Source organism: Micrasema longulum, unplaced genomic scaffold, assembly GCF_059751315.1.
Source record: "Micrasema longulum isolate JH-2025_06_02 unplaced genomic scaffold, ASM5975131v1 h1tg001582l, whole genome shotgun sequence".
Taxonomy (NCBI): domain Eukaryota; kingdom Metazoa; phylum Arthropoda; class Insecta; order Trichoptera; family Brachycentridae; genus Micrasema; species Micrasema longulum.
In genome coordinates, this window is record NW_028278765.1 from 256,007 (window position 1) to 268,001 (window position 11,995).

The 11,995-nt window shown below is 44.1% G+C and overlaps 2 protein-coding genes across 2 annotated transcripts in view; one reads left to right on the forward strand and one right to left on the reverse strand.

Annotated features, from left to right (window-relative positions):
- LOC148274787 (phosphatidylinositol 4-phosphate 3-kinase C2 domain-containing subunit alpha-like) overlaps nt 1–11,995 on the reverse strand; it is a 49,480-nt gene that overhangs the window by 4,854 nt on the left and 32,631 nt on the right. The window lies entirely within an intron of this gene.
- On the forward strand, nt 9,148–11,545 carry LOC148274788 (uncharacterized). Its single transcript, XM_088236607.1, has 3 exons — nt 9,148–9,291; nt 9,957–10,154; nt 10,387–11,545. The coding sequence occupies exons 1-3, from the start codon at nt 9,264–9,266 to the stop codon at nt 11,256–11,258; spliced, it is 1,098 nt and encodes a 365-aa protein (XP_088092733.1). The 5' UTR covers nt 9,148–9,263; the 3' UTR covers nt 11,259–11,545.

Here is an 11,995-nt window from a genome sequence, read left to right on the forward strand (position 1 = left end):
ACGTGCCCCACCATTCACCCCGCCGAGCGGGTCTAGCCGTCGTATGCCGCGCGGAGAGAGAGAGAGCGATAGAGAAGGCCGCACGCCCGCTCCATCCGTCTCCCTCCCTCCACGTATATAGGCACTACCCCCCTCCAGTTCTCACGGCATTCTTGCGGCGGCAACGCAGCGCGAAACGATGCACATTCAAAAATATACTTAAAACTAATTTGTAACTAAATGCCTATTCTAAATGTCTCGGTATGGAAAAGGCCACCCCCGAAAGTGACAAATACTAGTCTTTATTGGAGGGGCAGCTCATTTCTAACACATACCGAGATCCCTAAGTCTAAACATTTTAATATAGCGCAGGGGCGGTCCCTACAAGGGCCGCTTTCCGTTTGACGTCCGTAACACTCCCCCGGTGCAGTCTCCGCTGCGCTGAAGCATCCGGACGTCCTTCGGCTGCTAGTGGCCCCCTTCGGCGAAGACCGCCACCTTGACTGCTGGTCTCGTGTAGGTCCCGGTCGCCGTCTTGACCTGCACCACGCGGACTTGTCCATCGGCTGCCGGGCTGGCCCTCGTGACTCGTCCTCGGGGCCATGTGTTGCGTGGCAGCTTTGGGTCCGCTATTAATACCAGGTCTCCCTCTTGTATGGGCGTTGCCGGGTCCCTCCATTTCGGTCTCTGCGCCAGCGTGGGCAGATATTCTCGCACCCACCGTCGCCAGAAGATGTCCGCCATCTGTTGGGCCACTCGCCACTGTTTCCTAAGGCAAGTGGCCTCCTCCGCCTTACTATAATGGACCAAAGGCTGTAAACCGCCAGCTGATCCCAGCAAGAAGTGGTTAGGAGTCAACGGCTCCTCATCTTTCGGGTCCACAGACACATGTGTTAGCGGGCGGCTGTTGACGCTGTATTCCGCCTCAGCTAGCGCCGTTATCAGTGTCTCTTCCCGTGGGGAACGCGCTTTTATAGTAGCGCTTAGCGCTACCTTCACTGATCTTACTAGGCGCTCCCAGGCGCCTCCCATGTGTGGTGAGGAGGCGGGAATGAACTTCCACTCCACCCTTCTGGCGCTTAGTTCACCGAGCATTTTCTCATCTCGGCTTAGCTCCTTTATGGCCGCGTTCATCTCGCGATCGGCCCCGTGGAAATTTGTACCGTTATCTGTGTACAATACCGCGGGGTGACCACGCCTAGCGGCCATCCTTCTTAGAGCCATTATAGCCGAGTCCGCGGATAGGGAGTATGCCAACTCCATATGCACCGCCCGCGTTGTCATGCACGTGAAGAGCGCACCGTACCTTTTCTCAGTGCGCCGTCCCAGTGTCACGGTCATCGGTCCGAAGAAATCGAGGCCGCAGTGAGTGAACGGCCGCTCCCCGCTAGCCAGCCTGGCCGCCGGCAGCTGTCCCATCAGTGGCGGCTTCGGAATGCATCTCAGCATGCGGCACGCCCGGCAGCTCCTGATGATCCCTCGCAGCGTCGTACGGAGGCGCACGACAAAGTAGCCCGACCTGATATCGCTTATCGTGCGCTCCGTCCCTGGATGTCCTGATGCTGCGTGCTGGTAACTTATCATCAGTCTGCAATATTCATCCCCACCGTCCAGTATTGGCGGGGCATTCACGTTCTGGTCATCTATCCTTTGTAGTCTGGTTCCCATACGCAGTATGCCGCTTCCATCAATAAACGGCGTGACAGGGCGTAGCCGTCCTCCGGGCGGTAGGGCCTCTCCCCGTTGTAGGCATTCTATTTCTTTGCCGAAGGCACGCCTCTGTGACAGGCGCACCCATATTTCTTCGGCTTTATTCAATTCTTCGGCCCGGAGTTCGAAGTCACCTCCCGGCTTCTCGGGCTCGTCACGTTGTCTGGGACGGCGGCAACGTCCGACGAACCTCATAACCCAGGCCGTCGTCCGTATAAGTCGTACCCACGATGAAAAGCGGGATACGTCCGGGAGTCCTGTCGTCGTGTGGCAATGGCCCACAAAGTGACGCGGTGGTCTTATCTCCAGCGCGTCTTCAGGAGGCGAGATTGTCCCTTTTTCCTGAGGCCATTCACTCTCCGGCCGGGAGAGGAAATCTGGGCCCCGGAACCACATGCCGTTCGAAGACAGATCGAGTGGCTGTGTATCTCGCGTTCCGATGTCCGCCGGGTTTTGTTTTGTCGGTACCCAGCGCCAACCGTTTATTCCGGCGATTTCATCGATCTCCCCGAGTCGGTTCGCTACGAACGTTGAATACTTCAACGGGTCTGTGCGTATCCAGGATAGAACCGTGCTCGAGTCCGTCCAGAATATAGTTCTTTTAATTTTCATGCGGCTTTCCCTCTTTATACTCGCCGCTAACCGCGCGGCGAGTAGCGCCGCCTGAAGTTCTAGACGCGGTATCGATAAAGGCTTTAGCGGCGCTACTTTACATTTGCTCATAATAAAGCTAGTGCCCGCCCTGTGCACAAAATATGCCACCGCACAGCAGGCTTGTTCCGAGGCATCGCTGAAGACGTGCATTGTTATTTCCTCCGCCTTCCTGTTGATACAACACCTCGGTATTGCGCAGTTACTTTCGGCTAGTAACTGCCGCCATTCGCGCCATCTCTGCACGTGTTCTAGTTTTAAAGCCTCGTCCCATTGTATGTTCGATCGCCACACGGCTTGTAACAGTATTTTAGCCCTCACTGTTATGCATCCAATAAATCCCATTGGATCGAAGACCCTCATGGCGGCTCCCAACATCTGCCTCTTTGTAGGCCATTCAGGTTCGTCACCGCCCTCTTGGTTATACTTGAATACTAGATAGTCTGCGTGCGGGTCCCACCGCACGCCTAGTACTCTTTCCGTAGTGGCGGCCTCGCCAATGATGATAGCCGTCTTGGCTCGATCCTCGTCGCGGACCGAGCACAATGCCTTGGCGTTGTTTGATGCCCATCCCGTCATTTCAAAGCCCCCCGTCAGCAGGAGGGCCGTGACGTCTTTCACCAATTTTGCAGCCTCCGCAGTCGAATCCACGGCGTCCAAATAATCGTCCATGTACATTTTCTCGTGTACAGCCCGCGCTGCTTCCGGGAATGATTCAGCATTCGCCGCGGCCACGCGGTCTCTTACGTACTGGGCGCTGCTCGGAGAACACCTGGCTCCGAACATCATGGATGTGAAAGCGAAGGTCCTCACTGCTTCGTTCGGTTTTCGACGCCACAAAAACAATTGTGACATCGTGTCATCGGGTGTCATCTTTATGCGGAGAAACATCTCCTTTATATCGGCGGCGATAGCTACGCCACCCTCTCGGAACCTCTGTATGTTCCCCACTAGTGACGTGAGCAAGTCCGGTCCCGTCAGTAAGTGGTCGTTGAGGCACACACCTCTGTGAGGGCTCGCCGCGTCGAACACAACCCGAATTTTCCCAACCTTGTTCGGATTGCATACCGAAAAATGAGGCAGGAACCATTTCCTTGGGTTTTCTCGTGCCTCTTCTTCCCTGGATAACTCAACGGCGTATCCCTTTTCCTCATACTCGCTGATTTTAGCCCGGTACGCAACTTCAAGTACCGGGTTCTTTTTTAATTTTCTTTCCAACGAGTAGAGGCGTTTTTCTGCCGCTTCTCGGTTGTAGGGGAGCGATGCGTTGTCTGAACTCCATAGCAGGCCCGTTTCCCACCGGCCTGTGGGAAGCTGCTTTGTGGAGTTATGCATTATATCCAGCGCTCTTTTTTCTGCGGCACATATCCGCGGCGCGGTCGTGATTCCGATCGAATCCACTTTGAAGTTAAATTTCACTAATTCACTTAGCGCGTCATCACGCGACGGTCCTTTAGCACTCACTAGGACCGTTTTCACTATGCCATTAGAAACTGACTTATCTTCGTTATATTTTTCACCCGTAGGTGCACTCGCGTTATTATCGTTATGACTCACGTGTCGGCCAAACGCGACGCGGCCAAGCGGCGTATCACTTATGATGACGCCGTCACTTCGAAACTCCGCCCGGCCGTGCGGCACTATTAACTCGGCGTTATCGAGGCCTATAAGCATCTTAGGTCTCACTGTCACTTCCCGCGCCGAGTTGTCGCAACTTTTAACTTTTTGTGTCGGCAAGTTGAGTGTCTTAACTGTGTAGGCGATCGCTTCATAAGCGCCGGCGTCGCCTTTTATTATCACTTTTACGCGTCGCGATGACGCATCACTCGCGGCGATTCCGGCTATACCCGTAACTTGTATACCGGCCTGTGGACCGCGCGCTCCGATCGCGTCGGCGACCTCTTCTTCCAGGAGTGTGATAGTTGAACCTTCGTCTAGTAACGCGTATGTATTTACTCGACCTTTCGGTCCACTGAGAGTCACAGGTAACACTTTAAGGGCGACCGAGCCCTCCTTCCGCGATACGTGTAACACATTCTCATCCGTCGACTGGGCGCGCGGCGTATGTAGTGTGCGATGGTGCCTTCCTCCGCACTCGTCTATGTTGCACCTTGTTGCCCGACATTTCGACGTTCGGCAGCGTTTCCCCAAGCACAGGAAACACAGTCTTAAATCGCGCACAAATGCCCACTTGTCTTTCACGCCAAGCCCCGAATATTCGCGGCACACGTCGAGCTTGTGTGTTCCGTTGCACTTTGCGCATTTTTCACTTTCACTGTGTACGTTCAGCAGCACGTGTCCTTTAGAGGCGCGATTCCTTTCAGCCCTGACGGGGCCTGTGTTGATATCGAGGCACCCGGCGTTAGGTATCACGCCCGTCACGTCCTTTAGCCAGTCGGCTAATTCACTTAACTTCGCTTTTCTCTTCGTCCCGATGCGCGACGTAATCCACATCCATCGGTGCGTGTAGGGAAGCTTCCCTACCATTTCCCAGAGAAGCTTCGGCGAAGAAAGGTGTTCACCGTCGAATCCTTCGACGGTCGCGACGACGTTCCTCACTGCGACGGCGTAATCCGTCACGGCTTCCGCGGACGCGTTGTCTGGCAGCTTCGGAATCCTCCGCACCCGTTCCAAGACCGTCTCCACGACGAGCTCAGGGTGTCCGAACGCGGATTCCAACATCTTCATGATCTCGGGAACCCTGCCCGGGTCCACGAGTAGGGCCGATACAGTCTGTCTGGCCCGTCCTGTGAGTGATCTCTGCAGCCGTATGATGTTTTCTGCATTGGATAATGCGCACATCTCCGTAGACTGGTTGAACTGCGATTTAAAAATCCGCCACTCTAGCGGATCCCCGGAGAACTGCGGCAGGTCTCTCGCACCAGTCTGCCTCGCGATGAATGACGTCATCCTTGGGTCATCACTTCGTGGCTGCGACGTCACTCCAGTCGAATCACCGTCCTTCAGTGCCCTCACGAATGCTGCGGCCATCCTGTCAACTGTGGGGTATGAAGCACTGTTCTGGTTGTCAACCCACTCGCCGGTGAGTCGTCTTGTCTCCGAATCCATGGAGCCGAGTGTCGTCGGGTCCAATGTAGCGTGGTCCGCAGGGCTTGCTACGTTCGGTCGTGGCTCAGCGGCTTCCTCCAAGTACGCAGGCCCGGGTTGGGTCGTTTCCAACGACCCAAGGTGTGCACAGGTAGGCGCCGCCGCCGCGGCGCTCGCTCCGGCGGGCGTCGTGGTCTTCTCTGGGGTTGTAGTAGCGGCCAACATGAGCGGGAGCTGAGATCTCATTTCCTTGAACATCTCAACCATCCCGGCCGTCATGTCCTGCATCAGTCGCTGCTGCATGGCTCGCATCTCTCTTGAGTGGGCGGTAGATTCCGTTGTCGTCTGGGCCAAAGTCGATGAACCGGAGTCGGATTCGGCGCGTCCTTCCTGCATGGCGGCGTTTCTTCCAGACCGAAGAGAAGCAGGCATCAGGTAGATGATCACTCGTGTGACGACAGCAGATCCGGATTTCTCGAAGGACCAACAATGTAGCTAACGCGCTACCGGCGTCGTGTTGTGGTTCCGCTGCAGTCACTAACGCACACGTCCCGATCCACTGGTTGTAAGGCAGCGGAGGCTAGGCGATCTTGTCTAACTCGTCAGGGCCGGAGATGTCCTCAGAAGGGCCTCTTATTTCAGGTTGAAGTTGCCGGTTCGCCGTGGTCAGGAATCCGTAGGGAGAGAAGTCCAAAATCCAAGTCCAGGGTGAAGCGAAGGTGTCAAGCGAAGTGAAGAAGAATCGAGTAGAAAGCCGGGTCGGGGAGAAGCGAGTAGAGATGAGTAAAAGCCAAACGTCAGAGAAGAAGTGTCATTTATTTTCATTTGTACACGTTATATACCGTTCGCGCTACGTGCCCCACCATTCACCCCGCCGAGTGGGTCTAGCCGTCGTATGCCGCGCGGAGAGAGAGAGAGCGATAGAGAAGGCCGCACGCCCGCTCCATCCGTCTCCCTCCCTCCACGTATATAGGCACTACCCCCTCCAGTTCTCACGGCATTCTTGCGGCGGCAACGCAGCGCGAAACGATGCACATTCAAAAATATACTTAAAACTAATTTGTAACTAAATGCCTATTCTAAATGTCTCGGTATGGAAAAGGCCACCCCCGAAAGTGACAAATACTAGTCTTTATTGGAGGGGCAGCTCATTTCTAACACATACCGAGATCCCTAAGTCTAAACATTTTAATATAGCGCAGGGGCGGTCCCTACAAGGGCCGCTTTCCGTTTGACGTCCGTAACAACTGTATTCCTTCACTGTCATACTGGGAAATTAGAAAAAGGTGATTGTGCTGACCATGTGTATTTGATTGATCACAAATTGATAATACTGCAGTGAGGGGTACAATGAAAGCTTTTAAAGTTGCTTTGTTTTATTATTTCCGCGGTTTGATTGTAAAGAAATATTAAATTTTCGCTTAATTAGTTTTAAAAAAAATGATATTGATATGCGAAATTGAAGAAAGACACAAGTCTTTATGAACAGTTTCGAGAAAGGGGCGGATGCTTTCATTGTATATAGTATATAGACATTAATGCTGCTAAGCAGTGTACTATGCAAAACGGTGCACAATCTATTGTTATTCCAAATATCAATTAGAAAGACGAAGCTCAATCATAGATAGATTGAATAATACCAATTCTCTTGGCCCAGATTTTTTATCAACTTTATTTTTTAAAGGATGCGTAGATTTTTTAAAGAGGCCCCTTTGTTTTTTATTTAATTTGTCATTAAATACAGGATTCTTTCCAGAAATTTGGAAGATATCTAAAGTTACTCCTATACACGAGAGTGGCTCCAAGCCTTCCGTAGAAAACTATAGACCTGTAGCTGTACTTTCAGTGCCAGCTAAGGCATTTTAATAAATAAAATCATCTCTTCTCGAGTCGAGCAATTTATAATATATTAACAGCATGGGTTCAGGAAGGGTCGCTCGGTAGAAACAAATTTAATGATATTTACAGATTATATTACGGCTGCATTAGAAGCAGGACATCAGGTTGACTGTTGAATGAATTAGCAAATCAATAAAATTTTGAAAAATATTTACGAGTACATGAAAATGACATTTTTATAAGTATAAACTTATATGTATTAATTTAATATGTAATATATTTGCTTTACTAACTTTGTGGAAATCTGTTATTAGTTCTGAGTTTATACACTATATCTGTTTGTTAACTATAAATATGTATGTAGAACTGTTGGTTTCCCAAATAAAATAAAATTAAACCTCGGATAGGAATTGATTTGATATTAAGTTAACATATTAAAGCATGATTTTAAAAAAAAATGCGTTTTTATGATTTACCTGGATATTTAAATTTTGGGAGCCATTTTCAATGAGTTGTAACAACTCACTATCAAAAAATGGGAATCAAGTTATGGGTAGAGTTGGGATTGAACTTTATACCTCTGTTTATTAATAATAGTAACAGCAAAACTAATAAACAGCAAAAATAAATGGCATTATTAAAAAAAAAATGTGTTCTTAAATTAGTATGCATATACCAACTCTATCTTCACTCAAGTAAATTAAATTAATTTAAACATGTCAGTAATATAAAAATAAATTAGATAAATCCAAGATAAATTTGTAAACTTAAGTATAATTTTATTTTCAAAATAATAACATTTCTGATTTTGATAAACATATCAATAAAATTCCTCGGTCAAGTTTGACTTTGTTTGATACAACTACATACCTATAGAGTTTGATCGAGAGATATCTACAAAAGCATCAATATTAATAAAATGCACTGACTTATATGTAAGAGGTAATTTTGGCAGTATACGTGAGGGAAACAAATATTATGATAATGAAGTTAATTTGGTATGCAGGTATCGTGATTCCATGTGAACTTTAATACAGTGTGAACATTGCCAGAACTCAGCAGGATAAATATATTTGATTGGATATGGTCGAATATAGATGATAAATAACATTCCAATTTGATTGTGCAGTTAATTATAAAATCAGTCATGATAGGAATGGCGGTGTTAAAATCGATAAAAATACTAATATGACATCACTTTTGAAACTAGGTATCTGGTTGTAGATATATCATTGAAATAATCACTAAGTTCAAGATAAAATATGTATTCATATTTAGGTGTTTAGATAATGGGATAATAGGCAGGAAACTACTATTATCTATATACATAAATCAGTACTTCCATGAAGAAGAAATGTTATTCATTAAAATATAAAGAATTTCCAAGTTAAATAATGTAGAGTGACTAGTGTAGCAGACTCGCAGATCAGAGGTCCGAGGTTCGAACCCCACTCTACCGTAACTTGATTCCCATTTGATAATAGTGAGTTATTTATAACTCATTGAAAATGGACCCGAAAATTAAAATATTTGAGTAAAATATAGAACGTGTATATTTCTTTAAAAAATCTGAAATTTATAAAATTTTGTTTATATTGTCATTTCACTAGATTTCACTTGTTATTTGTGTCTAGAATCAAACATAAAAGATACCAAATGGTTATAAATTTTAATGGATTTTGCAATACCAGTTAGTAGTTTAATGAAAAGCGAAACCATATTTTTTACAGCATAAAATGATATTAGAAGAAGTGTATGAATTGTTAAACCTTACAATTCAATTGTTATCAATAAATTTCTGAAAAATGATAAGCACTGGCTTAATCTGGCAGTAAGCTAATCATGAATAATAGATAGATACCTTATCTGCAAATATGTGACGGATATTTGCTTGCAAACTACAATATTCAGTGTATATGAGTTTACAAAGATGTTAAGAATTAAAAATGAAAAAGAGCTTTAAATATAAACAAAATGGTAAAAAATTCTGGCAGCTCATAGAGTTTTGTGTTTAATCTGTTGATACAAATTATAAAATGGCTGTTATTAGAACATCACCAACAGGTAATTACAAGTGGGTTAATGTGATTCGATAAACCTAATAAGCGGAAGTTCAAATGTGTATTAATGAACAATTTTAAAGGTTTAAAATTGTTCATTAATAGTTACAAGATTTTATAACAATACGAAATTCTAGTGTTGAATATTATTTTCATCTCATTGACAGTTTAATTACATTTCAAGGATTATGATTTCTTGGTATTAATTAACAAAAATAAACTAACAGAAAATAAGCAAATATTAAAAGAATACACCATCTGTAATGTAGGAAACTTATAGGCGATGGAATCTTCATATTTTTATAGTGAAAACTCAGATTTAGTAATCTGTAAAATAAGTAGATATGTTATTGTTTCCAATTAACACACCTACACCTCTTAAACCATCTAAACGGCTAATGCAAAACTAGAAGATATTTAACCGTTAAAGCTGGTTTAGTTACACAAGTAATTTAAATAGATTTATAATATCAGTTCAAACCTCAAAATTACATATTAGCAGATTTGTTATTTTAGGACTGACCCGACAATACCAAAAAATATTTTTAATCCATAATTTATGTCAATAATTTAATGGTAATTTTTCAAACATAATATTTATAAATATGTACACATAAAATGAAACTTATTTAATGTTTAATGGATTAAATACATATTATAATATTTTAGATGGCAGTTCAGGGATTGAGTGGATGGCTATGGTTGCCTTCCTGGGAGCTATCTACTGTACGGTGTTAGGAGTATTCAAGAGGTTCAGTGCTAGTATGAGCTTTGGTACGTCCACGAGAGAAAGAGTTGTAGAAGTGGCCCCCAGAGCGATTTACAGAACATTTGCAGAGAGTGACAGTTTTATAACTACCAGAGAAGGTGAGAAATGAGTTAGCAAATTGACAATAACATTTACCCAATCAATGTCGAATACACTTACACGTCTAGATTAAAGTAAATACAGTAGGAAAAATTCATTCCATTACTTACTTTATATATGCAATAACACTCATTAGACAAACTCAATATGTTGTTTATATTTTTTTAAATTGAGATTTGTAAAAGTTAGGTTGGTCAGGAATTATTAAAATTATTTAATGATTACTTCTAGGGGCAAATGGCAGCTCACCGGCAGTTGTTCCGCCGGTTGCTCCAAATGCAGAGCCGAAAGTTCCTAGACCCAAGAAGACAGCACCATTACCTCCCGCTGTATCTAATATAAATAACGGACAAGCCGGATCTAGTTCAAACCTTGTATCCAGTGAACCTGGACCGTCCGGTTCAAGTACATCTAACACTGATAAAAAAACTAAAAAACCCAAAACGAAGGATGAAAATAAAGACAAAAGTAAACCTAAAAAAGATAAAGATGAGATAAAAAGAAAAGAAAAAGAAGACAAAGCAAGAAAGGAAAAAAAAGAGAAAGAGAAAAAAGAAAAGAAAGAAAAAAAAGATAAAAAGGACAAAACAAAAGATGACAAAGGAAAGAAAGTTAAGAATAAGGCGCCTTCGAGACCAGTGGCTAGTGTTACGATAGATGAAGCGGCAGTCGCTTCAACCCAAGCTGCAGTGGCTAAGCAAGTACCACCCCAAGGCGCTTCACTTAACCCCATTGCGAGGAATCCCACTATTGCACCTCCACCTTATCAAGAAGAAGATGTATTCGCAAAGACCAGAAAAAATGAAACGGGAAATATTAGAGGCACGCCGGCAAATAAACCACCGGAGAGTGAGCCGAAAGGATTTGCTAGTAGCTGGGACCAAGTAGCCCAACACAGGCAGAACATGCACAGGGAGATCAAAACCTTCAGTGCCCCTACTAAGAACTTGAGAGCAATGGCCAGCCAGAGTACTGTCGATGGAAGGGATGTTAACAGCCAAAACAGTTCTAAAAGTAATCAAACAATTTCTAATAATAACAATAGAAAGTATTCTCCGCCTTCTGATATCAGCAGTGGACAAGAAAGTGATACGGAAGCCTAGTTAGTGATGGGACAAATTAGTGATATGATATTATGATGATGTGTCTCGAAAAAACTCAGCTTGAGATAAATATATATGTGCATGAATGATTTTCAAAGGTAAGAATTTTCAAGATGAATTTATAAGAATATACAAACCAATTGTAAATGAGACACAAACATGAAATAAAGGTGACGTTTGTGGATTTATTATGACCTAACATTAATATTTAATGTTTTAATATTCAATAATTTCATTGAACTTTAGTGTATATAAAAATATTTACCATAATAATAAAACAACATCGAACACACTTTAGTTTTTATGTTACGAAATTAGTTGATGGGAATTTCGCAATTATATTAACTTATATCAGTTTAGTAAAATTAGTGTTCAGTGTGTGAGGTCACTAATCAGTAGAGTATTGTTGTTGTCTTAGATACAGATAAAACAATTTGATATTGGCATGTAATTATTACACATTCATTACTTTAAATATGTCTTTGTTATCAGCATTAAAAATATTAAAGACTACATTTGTCACTTATTTAGGTGCAAATGCCAAGGTAAAAAAGGGGCAAATTCTGAAGTATTGATTTTTAGTTCACACATACGATTTTGATTTTTAACAAAAAAATATTATTTGAATCAGTAAACTACAGTGCTGCGGACTCTATTACAGCTTAAAAATTCAATTAATTTATAACTTGCCGAATGTAGACTAAATAAGTAAAATACATATTTGGGAATATTAAACA